The sequence below is a fragment of the Bactrocera oleae genome, chromosome 3 (assembly GCF_042242935.1).
Source record: "Bactrocera oleae isolate idBacOlea1 chromosome 3, idBacOlea1, whole genome shotgun sequence".
NCBI lineage: Eukaryota > Metazoa > Arthropoda > Insecta > Diptera > Tephritidae > Bactrocera > Bactrocera oleae.
This window is the reverse complement of record NC_091537.1, coordinates 3,725,146-3,743,311: the sequence shown is the minus strand read 5'-3', so window position 1 is coordinate 3,743,311 and position 18,166 is coordinate 3,725,146. Positions and strand designations below refer to the sequence as shown.

The following is an 18,166-nucleotide window of genomic DNA, read 5'->3' as shown; positions in this document are numbered from 1 at the left end:
TTTACCAATATCTTCATGGCAATTAAGCAAAAGTCTTGTTGTTGTGATTATTTTCATTGTTTTTGTTTTCGAAGCGTTTATTTAATATCATCTTAATTGTGGTAATAAAGGTTTGCTTTCTGGCCTATTAATATGCAAAGCATTTTGCGGCAGCCAGCCATTACCGCCAGCATTTCAATATGAGTAATTTATGTGTTTTCACAAACATATGCCGAGATCACTTTTCCTGAACGTTTGTATCATTTCGGTGCTCTTGTGCGCGCCGTCGTGTTTTTTCTTCTGGCATTTCGTGTGCACATTTTTATGGCCACTTCGCTTTTTATGGCGCATTGCCGTTACTTCTATCACTTTAGTCGCACCCACTCACCACGCGACATCGTTAGGCTCAGACAGATCCTGCAGCCGGCAGCGGAGTGCACACACTCATACGGGTTTATATGCCCCAGACTAGTGTGAAAGTGAATGTTAAGTTCACTTCTTCATGATATTTGGAACGCTGACAATGAAGTGTGTTGGTTTGTAACACTGAACACTAAAGCCCATTCTGAAATTGCGGAGCGCAGTTCTATTTTTTACTCACTTCAAAAAAAGTATGGAATTTGTAGTTTGATCGGTTTTAATTCGAGTTTTTTCTCTGAAGAGAATACGATAGTATAGTTTTTAAATGGTCGCTTAAAAATTTCAATGGCCTTTACATTGATAAAAGATATTTATTTACCGCTTTGACAAGGAGGTTTAGGCTCATATGTTTGTTAAGTAAAACTGTGTTCGACTTCGACAGGTCAGGTCGAACATTTATACCGTGAACAGGGTATTTTAAGTTTGCCATACAGTTTGTAGCACCCAGAAGGAAAAATCAATGATCAGAGTCCGTCTGTATATACGCGAACTAAGTTTTTAAGACATCGATCGAATAAGTTAATAACATTAATAATGGGTAATTCTTTTTGAAAAATTTTGCATTCCCTTGATCCTGTCGCCGTTTTCCAAGGAGAACCTCCAAAAAAAATGTTTGTTTCTGCTTAAAATTATTTCAAATTAAAAAATATTTATTATTACAATTGATGAGCAGAGATAAAGATCAAAGGACTAGTCAAAACAATGATTTCTGACAAAATGGCCGCTTTCCTAAATAGGCGTTTTTTTTTGTGAAAAAATTTACAATTCAGAGTGGCTTAAAAGTTCGAAATTATTGCCAAAATCTAATTCTTTCAAGCATTATCTGACATATATAATATATCTGAGAAAGTTGGATGAAAATTTTAAATCAAATAAAATATAAGCTCATATCTCCGAAACTATATGCCAATCAACTTCAAATTTTCGGAGAACATTTTCAAATACATATTCGATATATGTACGTATATGCCACAAAATTCATTTTTTTTAAATTCACAAGTGGATATAACCCCTTAACGTAAAAGACCTCTTTCCGAGGAGAAATCACTTCACGCATCTGCTCTTCGGCAAAAAGTTTTACTCAAATAATCGCGGCACTGACGGTGCGAAATATCTGCATATCATTTAGTTTATTAACAATAATTATATACTTTTGCATGCGGTCATAATTTTTGATCCCTTCAATGCTAATTATTTCAAAAAAATGTTCCCACACAATTTTCCAACTTTTCATTGCTAATCACTTTTCATATTTTTCACTTTTAATAATGCTTTCGTGTCGTGTCTGCGTATTTTCTACACGTTTTCTGCAAATTTATGATGCAATTTGGCTACTTCCTTGTACAACCCCAACGACAACAACAACAACAACGATAAGCTAAAACAACAACGCGTAGCTACTGTACGGAGCAACGGACCACACACATGCAGCACTTGGCATAACTCATTATTGTAGGTGCATTATCGTTTGTTGTTGTAGAAACTTGTTATACACCGTAAAGACTTTCTGACCCACTTAGTCGCCAGCCCGCAGCAATGCCGACCGTTGCCGGTGGCGGTCGCTGGAGATTGATTGGTCTGGGCTAGACAGTGAGGCAGCCGGCAGCCAGTGTGTCGCTAAGTGATTTACATGCTACACACACAGGTACATAAATGAGCATGCGTATACAGTTGCATATACATTTCCTTGGAATTTGCAGCGCGTGTGCGTACGCAAAATATACTCGTACAGCTTGGGCGCACTCTTCACACGAGCATGCGCAAATATGCGTGCACAAGTGTGAACGCGTGTGAGTATTTGCATATCACCACCGTTAGGTTTATGCACTCTCATGTGCGTGCAAATGCCGCTTGTCACCACAATGACACGCGCCCGCTACTCTATGCAAATACCGAAGTACGTTTAAGTTTGGAAATCGGCACTGCAGATTAGTTCCCGGGATTTCGTTGTTTTTTTCTTTTTTGAGTGTTAAAATGTTTTTGAATTTCATAAGCGTACACAGTTTTGTAGTCGTTTTTATGGACCCTTAAAAAATTTTGGAAAATTGTCGACATGTATCAGTCCTTGGTCAGACTTAAATTCGTAACTCTCCTACGACTTTAGTATAACTTGAGGTGTGTTTGGTTAATAAACCTTGTTTTTGATCCAGCTGTCGGAAACCACTTTCTTCTGTAACTGTAACAACACTTGCTGCTTAAAAATATTGGTTGTTAATACTACTTTTCCAGCTCTAAAACTGGAATTGGAGTTGGTGAAGACTAGTCGCTAACTTGTGTCATCACGAAGAAACACTGTAAATTTTCTCAAAGTATTTATTAAAGCAATTTTATTAAACTTTCTTCCCTCTTATAACTAAAAATTTGTAATTTTGAGTCCCGAAATTCGATTTTTAGCGAGCTTGCTTTGAACACCTGATTGTTTACTCTTCGAATGGGCAGCTGCAGCTGTATAATCTTGTGTATCCGGCATGAAAAAATTAATAAAAATAATTGTGTGTTTTTGCTTATTGTCTTACAAGGCGTATCAACCGCCCTCTTGTGGTAATTAAGCAAAATTTGTGTTTATTTCGCAATGCTTTTCACTGTTTGTGTATAGCTCTTTTTTTCTACGTATTTTGCTTTTTTATTCCAACTTCTCATCGTCGCATACGCAATTAATATTTAAAAATATTTAATGATATTTTTTCACGAAAATTATCTACTCGGCGCTTTCCAACAGGGTCAAGCGTCGTCCAACAGAGTCAGACTATTCAAAGCTCCTTCCTTATACAGTGGGAACTATAGCAGAACCTTTGGAAATATACCTTTTAGTCCTTAGCAAAGGAATGATCAATTAGGCAATTAATTCTTGGTCAAGAGCTCAATAGCAGCAATAACCTTGATATATTACACTATGCTATATACATAAGCTAATTATAATTTAGTTATTTACTTCAAAATTGTTTTCCTAACCAAAAATTTTGGATTTCTTCTGTGTATCCTTCTATTATTGTCTGCTAATACATTTAGCTGTACCAATAACTCGGTCAACGGTCCAACAGAAAACGTGTTGCTAGTTCTTTCTAACCATGTTGTTTGATTTAAACAACCTTGAGGTCGAATTAAAATGACTTAATAAGAAAAAAAGATATTTTATGAAGATTTTTGTCTGGCTTTTAATCCATCAGATTGAATTACAGTTAGTTGCAGTTGTTATAGTGGTCCGATTTGAACAATTTACGCGGAAATTGAAGCATTTTTTGGACAATAATCCACGCGAAATTTTGTGAAGATATACTGTCAAACAAAAAAAGTTTCTATATAAGGACTTGATTTGGGCGATCAGTTTATATGGTAGCTATATCCTATAGTGGTCCAATATCAGCAGTTCGTAAATTTAGAAGCTTCTTGGGGAAAAAGAACGTGAGCAAAATATCACACCGATATCTCGAAAACGAAATAAAATTACAAAAGACATTACGAAATCAAAAAGGTACTGAAGAGCATACCTAGCTGTATTTGGCCAAACATGCTCATGTATACTATAGCTAAAGTCTCATGGAGAAATAGATATATGGTATATACATATGAATGTTGACATGTTCCGCATGCTTAAGATATGACTGTTTCCGGATTCTAAGATAAAAATTGGTTATCTTTCGCAATCTCACCAACACACGACACTGTTTCTTATGCTATTTCTTTCAGATATTACACTTATTTAGATCTTTCTGCGTTCTTTTAATACCTACTTTGTTTATTTCCTCATTCAACTAATAATTTTCTTCCATTTTCATTTCGTTTATCAACAAGTTGATTTCGGCTTTTACTATTGTATATCTACAACGAAAACTCGTAGCCAAATATGTAGGTGTTCATATATACATATGTACATAAGCATATGATCCGCAAACAATATGTCTGAAGGCATGTGTTGCGCAGCTGTTGCTCTAAATAACTTAATTTTAGCTTTATTTACGTCCCTCCAGCGCAGGCGTACCATATTGCGCACAAGCAACCACACATACATATACAAGTATATGTACATACGCTCACATTGATAGCTGCATTATTACCCCGCTGCTGATTGCTGATTTACGTAGCAACAATGCGCTATAGGCGCTAAAGAATTTCACGCGACCCACTCAACGAATTTGCCGCTTGAACTGAATTTTTATCTCAAATCGTGATTTTATGTTTTGAGGCAAATTTTTTGCCGCACATTGTTTTCGCTAATTGTTTCCTCATTTACGAGTTGTTTGTGGATATTTTTTTTCCAATTTTGTTTCATTGAAATTTCGTTTATTTGCAAGTGGTGGGCTTAATTGCAACATCAGTTTCGTCTCTTTATCCCACACAAGCGATAGGTGCAATAAAACTGGCTTATATTTTCCGCACGACTCTGACTGTTAATCTTGACATTTTAAGAACAAAAGTATTGGAAAGATAGATATATGTATTTGATTTCGGCCTTAATATATCCGCGATCATATAGGTATATGAGAAACATTTACTACCGGGTAAAATATTCTTCGTAGACGGCTTTTTGGTTTTATATTAACAACTTGAGGAAACCATATATATCCGCTTCTTTTGGAAATACGGAAATAGAGCAATATCGAATAATATGAAGGTACCCTCCATCTTCTATGCCAACCGTCAAACATTTATTTAAAGAGTTTCAACAAGATCGCACTTCTTTTTTGATGAGCCACGTGACCGATTCAATATTCTTTAATCACCAATTGAAGGTGCGTCAGATTACTAAGACAGTACATAGTTCCACTGCTATAGAGCATAATGTGAAGACTGTCGTCCGAAAAGGTGATGACAACCGTTTGAGAAAAAAAACCGTTTGAGTTAAATGTCAGTTACACATTTAAACCTCGGTTTTATCAATCCCTTAACTATTTATGAAACTCTTTAAGATAAGACGTTCTAAAAAACTACCCAATGGAAAAAAAATTTTTATTTTTTATTTCAGTAAGTTTTTGAGTGAGTTAACTTGACGTTTATTACTCTTCAGCGCGTATTATGCAACAAAAACTTTGTGCTTGTCGCTCCACCAACACGCAATATCAACAAATGTTGACAAGTGTTTCGCTGGCTGCTTAAAGGTAATAGTTTCATGCTTATTTGCTGGTAGAGCATGCCTAAGACAACACAACTTCGCACCACACCACAAATTTCCCAACTGCCATTTTCAACCAACAACACCAACATTATCTGCTTTGTACGTGCCGTGACGCAGCAACACTCCGCAAAACGCCAGAAGCGCAGCTGCTTTGCTTTAATGCCAATTGTTTTCTTAACACCAACGCAAATTGTTTTACCACTTGCACTTGCGCCGTCTGTCTTTCGGGTAAAATCAGATCAGATTACACTCAGTCGGTTTGTGGTGTGAAGTGGCACAACCGCCGCGCTGTGGCAGCCAATACTTACTTGACTCCAAGAGCCAACCGAAGATCGAAACTCTGGCTAATTCAAATATAGTTCCATTTGTATTGTTGTTGTACTCAATTTGTTTGTTTGTTGTTCCTTATTACCTGCTTGCCGCATTGGTCTGCTATTTGCATATTACAGGTGGCTAAAATAATGCAAATACAATTATAGTCCTTCAGTGTTAAAAGCATTGACTCCGCTGCCTCTCCTGGCCTCTCTGCTTTATGTCGGCATTAGGCCTAGCGGGCTCCAGCTGGAATGTTGCCGAATTGGCGGTTGTCATTTCCTTTCCATCTACATTTACAAGATATGCAAATATTTTTACACCGAAATATACTTACGTCGCGCTCTGTCTGTCTGTCTTGGTTGTTTACGTTGTCATGGTTTGCTCAGAAATCTGGGCGTAAATCAAAAAAAATATTCAAAATTAATTTAATGGAATTCCATATTTATTGCTTCCAATTTCAGGATTATGTAAAAGCCATTTAGGAGGAAATATGTTCATATTGTATTGCCTTAGTTGACTTACGAATGAAATGGAGAATTAGCACTTGTAGCTGAGGGTTGCACAAGAGACTTCCAGATGTATTTTTCTTTCATAAGATCATAAAGTTTAGGAACTAATGAAGAAACATAGGAAAGGGTAGTTAGTAAATAATGAAGACTCGAAATCTTAAGTCAATCTTCGAAATTTTATTTTGGCTGATAATGTAGAATTGTGAGACAATGAACAGAACCTTATAATTTAAATCGAGTAGTATATTTATTTTAAATTATTATAAAAATGTTAAGCCACTTTCATACCTGAGTCTACTTTAATCGTACCTAATTTCTGGAAGAATTTTCTTGTAGAGTCTCTACCATGAACAGTTGCTAATTAATCGGCCTCAATGGAAAAAATCGGTAGAGGTTTTAATAATCTTACGGAGTGATCTAACGTTCTCTTCATTCTCGCTACGGTCAGAGTGTACAAAGAAACTCACTATCTAGTGATAGACTACGGAATGTTGTATATGACTTGAAAAGGATATCGTGATTCGAATAGTTTTGGAAGATAGTTAGATCTGCATAAATCTCGCTGGGTCGGAAATCTATATGTCTTCTTTTCGTCGGTCTATGGTTGGGATTAGTTCTAAGAAAAGTTTAAAAATATGCTTAACACTTGAATCCAGGTATTGCAGGTCCGTTTCCGAGACAATTGCGTTAATCATCAGGTTTTACATTTAGTCAAGCAATGTCTGCATACTATAGTTTTCCATTTTTTTTTTGTTTTAGCAGAACACTAACTGTATACTATTGGTTATACCCTAAACGGGGTATATAAAATTTGTCACGAACTTTACAACACCCAAAAAGAAAGTTTGAAAATTCTATAAAGTATATACATATGCATATAACTGTCCGTCTTTATCGATCTAAAATTTCGTACACGTCCCTGTTTTCTTCAAGAAGTTGTTCATTTGACTCTGCCGAAATCGGACCAGTGTAGGATAGAGCTGCCATACAAACTGATCGATCAAAAATAAGTCCTTGTGTGAAAAATCTTATTTATTTGACAAGATATCTTCACGAAATTTGGCACATATTATTGTCCAAGGCAATGCTACAATCTTTGAACATACTTGTATTGTTTAGGTCGGACCACTATAGCATATATCTGCCGTACAAACTTCCCGCTCAAAATCAAAATAAACCTCTTTTTATATCCTTATGTTATAAGAAATGCACCTGTAAAGAGTATTAAATCTTTGTTGTCGCGAACTTTATGTTTTTTTCTTGTTTCTTAAAATTTAAGTGTTATAATTTCATCAAGAAATTATAACCTCAAATATTAATCACTTAAATATTTTTAATCGCACTTGTTTTTCGCTATTTGTTGGCTACTAGTCAAGAACAACGTGAAGGTAACACAAAAAGCGGTATAATTCATATTTTTTACAAAACCATATGTATGTGCTACGTGCTTATATTCAAGTATGTATTAACTCAAATTTGTGCAAATGAAAATATTATGCAATTAATTTATAATAAAGAAACAAAGTTGCAGAAATGGCGTGAGGAAAAGCAATACAAAAGAAGCACGACATGAAACCGCATTATAATGTCGCCCCCTGCTAGGTTGCGCCTTCTAAGGCGCCACTTGTTGCTCCGCCATCACGTGTTTTAGCCTTTTTATAGCGTTTGTTTACGTTTACACGTTTTCTTTGATTTCATTTTTCGTCACATTCGGTCAATGCCCCAAATTTTGCCAACATACATACATATATATATGTATATAAGTATTAATGAATTACATACGTACGAGTATGTATTTAAAAAAGACATTGTTTGTACATATTATAAGCGGATGAGATAAAAATATAGCAAAGCATGACAAGCGAGTATTTATTTTGAATTAAGTAGCCGGCGCTGTAGGTCTAAATGCAGGTCGAAAATATATACATATGTTATCTTCGTTATTTATTTTTTTGTTTAATTTAATTGCTTTCTTATATATATTAATTTTTGAAGTTTGTTTTGCTTTGTTCTTCTTACTCGCCGCTATATTGTATTAAAACTTAATACATACTAGTTACATAGTTCTGTAATACAATTTTGTATGAACTTCTGTTTCCATTTTCATTACAGTTCTTGTCTCAAAGATAACAGGTTAAAAATTAATTTTTACTGACAATATATTTAGTTACACTTTTGACCGAGTTTCTAGATTTTTTTCTGTTATGTGCCATGAAGTTATTTTTACTTATTTTGAAGTTAGCGGCAATAGACAAGTTCGGCTCTTCAAGTTGACAATTTGTCTCGGCTTAGATAAAGTGCACTCTGTAATATTTAGACTTTGATAGAGAAAATGTGATTGCAGTAAAACGCCTAGGAAATTGCTTCTGGAATTTTGCTGGAAAGTTAGAAAGATTCTATAGCCGGCCTTAACACGCCATGAGGCCAACTGATCAAGCGTTACCGGTTTATCAGCATAGATCATTGGCTTGATATACATCTACAAAAAGTAATCTAACGGCCTTAAATTAGAGTCAACTAGATTACCTGCTGGAACCGTACAAATTTGGAGTCTTGGATTCCCGTATACACTACCAATGCAGGATACGTTGGCTCAGTCTTCTGTATTAAAATATAAGGTATTATTTGAGCACGCGTCAAAGATGGACATCAGCCAAAAGAAAATACGTCATATTCTACAGATTTTCTTCGATAAAGCCGAAAACGCAGCCTTAAAGTTGTTTTTTTATTATCTAGCTACAGTTATAGCCAATCACGCACAAGTAAGGCCAATTGTCGAAAACCTCATGGACCGAATTTCTAACTGCGAATCGCTTGATGGTTAGCGAAGTTTTGTTATGTGTTACGTGAAATTTTCATCTACAATGTATGATCTGCTACTCTACAGTCAAACTCTTAATTCGGACCTGTACTGTCAACAGTTGGAGCATTTGAAGGAAGCAATCGCGCAGAAGCAGAAAACTTTAAACAATAGGAGAGGAATTGTGGTCCATCAGGACAATGCCAGGCCACGCACATCGATAGGGACTCGCCAGAAACTGCGGAAGCTTAGTGGAGAGGCTCTTATGCATCCACCTTATAGTCCAGACCTGACATCAAGTGGTTACTACATGTTCCTGAATGTGACGAATAATTTTTCTGGTTGAAAATTCACCTCAAGAAAAGTTTGTGAATATCGATTGTGCCAGTTTTTTGCCATAGAGACGAACGATTCTACAGGATTCACTTATAGAGTTTTCGGTGTGCGAGGGAGCCTAGAGAGTCTCTTCAGAATTTTTTTGGACTCCAAATCGCTAATGTTTATTAAGTACTCTATAAGTTTGCCATACGGAACGTGAGTTTGTGATCTGTGAGCCATCTTCTAATTCTAAAAGCAATAAAAATGTTACAGCTTTTGGTTTCAGCGAACTCAATCCACAATTTATAAAGAAAATAGCATTCTTAATTAACTCAGTTAAAAAAATATGAGCAAAAGTAATAATAACGTTATACTGCACGTTTCCGAATATCAACAATTCATATTTAAATAACTTTGTCAGCAACTTTTTTCTATTCATGCAATTTATAATGATTTTCGCAAAAAATGTGACAACTCATAAAGATTGCAAGCTTGCATTGACATATGTACGTATGTATGTAGCTGCGGCAAAAGCTATTAAAAATTGTAACACTAAATGCAAATGACAACCGCTGCGCTTAATTGGCGCTTAGCCGTTTTAGGTGAGGTGACGCAAGTCGCGACGGTGAAGGCAATTAACCGTGCGTGTTTTGAAAAAAAGCGACGCTTTATCTTGGCTCTTTATCTACATACAAATTAAATGCTTTCGCGTTAAAGCTACTTAGGCACACAGCATTCACCAGCACTGTTTTATGCGCGAATGCAAATTGTAAGCTGCGAAGAAATGCCAAATTGCAAAATGCGAAACTAACAAACTGTGCAAAGTGTGACTATAAAAAGTGCAGCTTAAGCTAAGGTGTTTGTATGTAATTCGTTAATACACAGCAGGTGATGCTGTGGTGTGGTTTGGTGTACGTTGGTGAATAAAACAAAAACTTGTAGATTTACATATTTGTCATTGAAACACAAGCAAGCAATCAGTTGTAAGTCGGAACAAAAAGTAAAGCAAAAAATAGCAGTAAACAAATTGCGAAATTACAAAGAAATTTTCTAACGAAATTTCATTGTCAAATGCAACGTGCAAACAATAACGAATAATTTACGCATTTTATGCACAACAACGCTTCTAAGAAAATTTAACAAAACACACAATTTCGCTTGGACACATTTAATGACTTTGTGACCAATGTTCCAATGTTGCATTCTACAATACTTTGAATTTTTGTTTTCTATTTTATGCATCTCTCTCGCCGCTTTTTTTATGGGTGAAAATGCGCGAAATGCGTAAATGTTGGCATTGTGTGGGGAAATGTCTGAAAAATATGTAATTATATGTCAACACAGTTGTGATGTTTGTGTGGGCAGTCGAAAATGTGTGTCAAAACTGTTTCACATGCCAGCATACACAATGCGCTTTTGACGTGCGAATGTGAAAATTTCACAAAAATGTTATAAATAGTTGGAAATAATGTCACGCTTCATATGCGCAGTACTTGCAAATGCGTGGGTGTATAATTTTAAAGAACCTAGAACTATTTTAAACTAATTTATAGTAGGTGTAATGAGTGTAAATAGATTTGCAATCACATGGTGAATGCAAATTTTTTTGTTTGTAATTTTGCATTGAAATAAATTAAGCTTTAAAGACCCTCATTATGCAGTCTAACCTTACATAGTACTTTATGAAGCTTTCAACTATAAGCTTTAATATATATTTCAAATACATATACATATTGTTTATCACCCGCATTACGCATTCTAACCTCACATAACTCCCTATTAAGCTTGCAGCGTTCGAAAAAACAGATCATAGTTATTGGAAGCAAGTTTTACCTTATAAAGCAGGTGAAAAATGCTCACCATGAGATTCACCATATAAGTTAGACAGTCTGCTTTACATGGTTCTATTCCCAAGTTACACAGTATGTAATGCGTCGTAAATAACTTGTCATCCTTAATTTCATTTTTTTTTCAGGAGAGAAACCAAAAATGTAAACAAAATAAAATAATTTTTTTTTATCAAACTGAGAATACAAAACATATTTTGGATTTTATTCGATATTATTAACCACTTTTTATCATGGAAGAACAGACATAGATATTATTCTTATTAAGATACGATAATCTTGTGGTCTTGACCACTCACAATCTCCTACCATAATTTCCACACACAATTCTTGCTATATATTTATTTTTAAATATTAATAAAAAATCATATTTATAAGTAATTTAAATAATGACTTCCATGTAAAATCTTGCAACAATAAGTTGCTATGTCCCTACGTGCCATAAAATTTTTCTGACGAAAAACGGCTATTTATTACCTGTTAAATTCTTTTGAATAAAATTGTATGACTTAATGACGTTTTTTTCTGAAAAGCTAACCAACTATAAATTCATAGTCGAAGCAAGATCAATAATTAATGTGTACTGAATTCCTTTGAAAATTTTTATATATTTTTACTTGGATGCTTTTTTATGGTATGTGCCTTGATTATATTCGACAAACCATTGGACTTATTGTATAAGATTAACTAAGGGACTAATTAAGGTTAACCCTTAACTACTACACCAAGTCCACCATAATTTTTAATAACTATATTTACTGTGCATATAAGGTTAACAGTACGGTTATAACCACATCTGTCGCTCTGTATAAGAAATCTTTTTTTACACAATTTCTATACTTATGGTGATTTGAAAAATAAAGCAATGGCGATTCTTTATTACTACTAAAACGGTAATATTTTTCAAGAAATAGCAGCTACTAAAACATAAAGGTCAATTTTTTCTCTCTCAAATATTTGAAAATTACATAAAAATTAGAAATTTAAAATTTTGGTTCGTTCATAGCATAGAGAGGTATTTAAAAACTATTTATAACTAATTTCAAGTAAATCGACTTTCGAGGAATCGAGCTTGAGATATCGTAACGACCGCATCGGAAAAAGTGTTGCACTTACGATAAAAACGCGTTTAAAGTTTCGTCGTCTAGTTGCCACGACACCAAGTTATAGACAACTTTCAAAATAATTTGAATTTTGAAAAATACTTTTGGGGAGATATTTTTAAACATCTAACCCTTGAAAATGTGAACAAGCAGCATTCGATTTTTGATATTTTAAATTTTCATTATGGTCATCGCACTGCCTACCAATATCCAATCTGAGCTAAAGGTTGTGCTATATTGTCTTTCATCCTAGCATAAAAGCAGTCGAACCAGATGACATCTCTTCTACTATTAAGGCGTGTCTATCACTCCATCTGCTTTGTTTTTGAATTACTCGGTCTATAAGGAAGCGGCTTAGAACTTGTTCCATCTGTCATTTATCGAATAATATCTGCTTGAGCTCGGCAATTCGATAAACCATCGAGCTAAGACGAATGTAGCAAGTATCTACGTTTTTAAACAGTTTCCGTTTGCGTTCGAATACTTATTTGGAAATAAAATTAAATGCATTCACTATTTTAGTACTTGTTTTCCATTCGTAACACCTGATAATTTATACATGTATATTATAAATACGTTCCGCTTTTAAATTTAATTAAAAATTCACTTTAAATTTGCATGCTTCTTCCATTCTGTATTGCCAATAACATATGCACCTATATGCGCATCGGTATATTGGCATTTACATATGTAAACACTTGTACAAGTGCTCGCATGTAAATTACTCAATATCTTTTGGCATTGTCTCTTGGTAATGTACTGCCGCAATTTGGCGTCGCAAGTTGTTATCTTGCACCAACAACAGTTGTTGCTAGTGTATTTTATCATTGTTTTGACTCCTCAATGCACCAATAGGTGTAATGTAAATGTATTTGTTCATTCATAATATATGTATTATTTGTAACGTGGACTGAAAAGAATTTTGTACTCGAAATTTCGTTAACTCAATTCTTATCTACTCAGTAGGTTGGCATTTAAAGAGTTACGCTGACGTGTTTCAAAACTACTGCTCGCAACGTCCACAACGATAATCAGTTGTACATTGTGATTATTATTATTTTATTTTGGCGCAATGGTTTCGAAGACTGATTGTTTTATTGCTTATTAAATAATACTTGAATGTGTATTCATTGCTGATAGCAACTTGACTAGTTTCTACAGTTTTCTCATGTGAAATCTAACGGTTGTACGAGGCGGTGTAGAATTCGTATTTGCTAATAGGAATTGTTAATTTGATTTTTAGCATTTTAATTGATTTGTTTGCCAAATAGTGGGTGCATATTATTGCTTCTTATATATTTGTTTTTATGCATCATTAAAGTAGTCGATAAGCTACTCATTAGTAATGACATTGACAATTCACATACGCACCGTAACACGAATTGCGTTAAATTAAGTGTTGTTGTTGTTGAGTGATTATGTTTTTTTTTACTAAATAATATATACAAAAAATAATAGACGCCTCCAAAAAAAAATTCTTTATTTATTTAACACACTCAGAAATATATTTTTTTCACTACTACCCGGTTACTATTAAGTTTAAACCAGTGTGCGTATATCTGTACTTGCTTTATTTACCTAGTATCTGTGCAAATTAGCAATCAAATAATTCAAAAATCATAATGTTGCTGAAAATCGTAACGAATTTCGTTTGTGGTGAATTGAAGAAAGTCAAAACTAATTTGACGATGTTCTTGATCTTCTTCTGGGTGATTTGGTTCTCGCAGTTGATTGCCATCTCGACGATGTTTCTCAGGTAAATAAAAAAATATGAATGTGTTATAAATACAAATATTTTTGTATATAACAACAAACACACAGATATTGTAAGTAAACATCGGTTGCTGTTTATATTTCTTCGTTAATGACAGAAACGAGTTTTGAAATGGTTTTATTGCTCTGCAAAATATTCCCCAAAATTACAAATACGCTTTTGTATTTATAAAACCTATGCTAGAAATGTAAACCGCTTTTCAATCGTGGGTCACATACCGTTTGTTCTCAATGGACCACTCCACAAAAGACCGCTGTTTCTGTCGGTCAAAAGTTCTTTTCTGAGAGAAATCGCTATGTTTTTGGTGAAGAACAACTAAAGTTATATATTTCTATATATAAAACAAATAAAAGGTGTTGTCTTTAATGCGGACTTTACGAACATAACACTCCACCGAAATGTGTCAGACCACTAAAACGACGTTACATTCAGATGTGCAGCTTTTATATTAGATAGATTATATTTGGTACGACAGCCTAAAATCCGTATATATTTATTAAAGTTTTAATTCTAAAATTAAACTAAATTATTATTTTTTCTCTCTTTGCGCTTTTCTAGCTTGCCGGATATTACCGAGATTCCCACAATCACTGTGACTGAGTTGCCATTGGAAATACTAGAGCCCACGCGCGGCAATATCGAAGCACTCATCATTGATGCCGCAAAAGAGACCATTGCGCGTGAGCATGAAAATCATACATTGGATGTGTTGGAGAATAGCAGTGAGGTTATAAGAAAGGGTGTGTATCAAATGTTTTTCTACTTTATTTGTTCTACAGCCTTCTTAGGTTTTGTAAACCCTAAACCCTTTACTCATTCTTTTTTTATTTCGCTGAAGTAACATGAAATTTGCCAATTCTTTCCAAGCATGCTGTCACTACTACAGTCTAAAAACTGATTTAATATTTTGGTACTTGGTTTACCTCTCACATACATACCTATGTTAGATTACTTGATGAACCATAGGGTCATAAAGCTATAAATGTTACCCCGGAGTTCTTCTCTCTGAGCTCACATATAATTAATTATATAAAAATAAATTACAATATTTAAAAATTCTTTCCAGACGAAGAAATCATCAAATTTGACGACTCTGGTGGCGGTGAACACAAGCAGCCAACGCTGACGGACGCAGAGCTCACTTCTAGCGAAATTCCACAAAACATTCCAATTGTTAATGCCACCAAAGCGGCGATGAAGAATCTTGCAGCAACGCAAAATGAGAGCGCTAGCCAAGCTACTGCCGCCCCTGCCGAAGGAGACACCCCGACTGGTGATAACAATTCCGGTAATACCGTAAATCTTACTGTCGAAGAGGTGCCCATACCGGTATTCTCCGAATGGGCCCAAAAGCAAATGGAGGCTGCTGAGAAGCAGCAGGCAAAAGAGCAGGAGGTAGTTAATACCGCCACGCTGAAAAAGAATCAAGAATCAACCAATGGGGATGGCAAACGTGCAGCGCCGCTTAAAATGCGCAACAAGAACTATGCATCGCCCGATTGTGGCGCCAAAATAATCGCCTCCAATGCAGATGCGAGCAATACGGGTGCAGTGTTGAGCTCCTCAAAGGACGAGTACATGTTGAGTCCCTGTGGCAATCGCATTTGGTTTGTCGTCGAACTCTGCGAGGCGATACAAGCTCAAAAAGTCGAATTAGCCAATTTTGAGTTGTTCTCTTCGTCGCCGAAAAATTTCACTGTTGCTGTCTCAAATCGTTTTCCCACACGTGATTGGTCGAATGTGGGTCGTTTCATAGCGGAAGATAAGCGGAATGTGCAAAGTTTTGACTTGCATCCACATTTGTTTGGCAAATTCGTACGCGTTGACATACACTCACACTACTCCAAAGAGCATTTCTGTCCCGTGTCACTTTTTCGCGTTTTCGGCACATCAGAGTTCGAAGCTTTCGAAACAGAGGATACACCTCACACCGATTTGGATGATTTTGATGATGATTTCGGGCAAGAACAAGTGCATGCGAAGAGTGCTGATACGAATCTCTTTAAGTCCGCTTCGGACGCTGTACTCTCGATCGTCAAAAAAGCGGCCGAAGTGCTTGTCAAACCCGCAAACCAACAGAATACGACACACACGCGCACGCAAACACATACAACGCAGTGCCGTACACCCGCAACGGGACCTTATAACTGCGTCGACTGTAGCCAATCGTTAGTGGCGCGCATCAACAATGCACTCTCCTGTGAGTATCAATCTCTGCAAGCGTTGCTTAGAGTGCCATGGCTGCTGAAAGATCTACTGCGCACGCGCATTTGTGCCAAGGATTATGGCATTGAACTGAAAGCGAAATCTATCGGCGAGCTGGGTACGCGCAAACAAACGGACGTAAAAAACAGTTATTACCTGAATTTGCTGCCAAGAGAATATGTAGGTGCACTGTGCCAAATGTTAGCGACGCAAGCAAAAGCGAAATCAACAACAACAGCTGCAGCAGACGACACGCAAGACGAAAATGTGGTTACGGAACCGCCTTTAAATCTTACTATCGACAAGAAATTGAAAAAAGACGATTTCCGAATCATCGACGGCACGCAAAAGAAGCTAGTTACAACCGAAACCACAAATCTCGGTGACGATATTGCAACTGAAAGCGCTGAAGCAACATCTAGCGGTGATGGTGCACCACCACCAACAACAACAACAGGCACAACGGAAAGTGGGACAGCGGAAGCAGAGCAAATTGCACGTCCACCACAAGCGAACATAGACGACGCAACGACAACTACACATGCGCCACATACGAGCGATAGCAAGGAACCAACACCCGATGTAAATATATTTAATGTACCTGCACATAAAGAACAACAAGAACTGCAAAAACCATCGCAACCCAGCGAACCAAGCATTGGCAGCCACACAGAGGAGCAGCAGAGCAGCGGTGACTCAAGTGATGACAACAGCGCTCCAAGCAGCACAACGACTTCGATACCGCCTGTAAACGGCGACACTGTCAAAGTGCTTGCCGACAGCTCGGGCAGCGATAACGCGCCACCGACGCTTCAACCAACGCCAACAACTACAGTCAACCCCTCAGTGGGCACACGCAGTGAAGAGGATGCCGCCTCTTGGGAGAACATCGATAATTTGATTACTTCTACGACAGCAGCGCCGAGTGGCGGCGAGGCGAGCGCGCATGGCAATCAGCCTGGCGTGAACCTACAGCAGAAAATACCCAGTGGTCCACAATCGGAGAGCGTCTTCATACGCCTGTCCAATCGTATTAAGGTATGTTTCGGGGTATATTTTTTGTTAAATATTTATTAAGGTTCAACTGTTATATTTAAAAATTTTCGCTGCATTTCAACCGTCCAAACCGACTGGCCTGACCTCATTAAATTTCGCAAATTAAGCGGCTCAAAGCTTCACTCAAAATTATAAATATATTATCGCTATTTGGAATATTAACTGTCGGGACTGTCTTCCTTATAAAGTAGATTGTTTATCCGTTTTTCACGAAAGTTCTTTTTGGATACTTTCGAGATTATCCTAGTATAAACTGACCGATCAAAATCAAGTTTTTGTCTTGTAAAACTTTTTTATTTGACAAGATATATTAAGGAAATTTGTCCAAGTCAACGTTACAACATCTGAACATATTGTTAAGATCGGACCACTATAGCATATAGCGGCCATACAAGCTGACCGATCAAAATTAACACCCATTTATGCTATAAGAAATGCCCTTTGCAGCCGAAGATAAAGGCTTTTACAATTGTATGGAAAGCTTGTGTACACTACTAAAACGGTTTTTTGAAGTACAAAAGAGAAAATTCAAACAGAAAACATGAAGCTGATGTTTTTTAAAAGTTCGGTTAAAACAGTGCCTTTGCTCTTAAAAAAAAATATAAACCAGCAACGTCTTCGTAAATCTTACTTAGTAACCTTGTTGGTTCGTTATTATCCTGTCAAACATACGAGTTTAGATAGTACTTAATATTCTCTCTTTTAAAGGGTTGGGTTTAAATCAGAA

At 36.1% G+C, this 18,166-nt stretch overlaps 1 protein-coding gene across 3 annotated transcripts in view; it reads left to right on the top strand.

Moving 5' to 3' along the window:
* LOC118682154 (SUN domain-containing ossification factor) overlaps positions 1–18,166 on the top strand; it is a 50,892-nt gene that overhangs the window by 27,537 nt on the left and 5,189 nt on the right. For 2 of the 3 annotated variants that reach the window (XM_036369267.2, XM_036369269.2), the window contains exons 3-4: positions 14,737–14,918; positions 15,245–17,421. In XM_036369267.2, the coding sequence (XP_036225160.2) occupies positions 14,737–14,918; positions 15,245–17,421 (2,359 nt within the window). Of the gene's footprint in view, positions 1–13,986; positions 14,161–14,736; positions 14,919–15,244; positions 17,422–18,166 lie in introns of all 3 variants that reach the window. The other variant, XM_036369270.2, reaches the window with a different exon arrangement.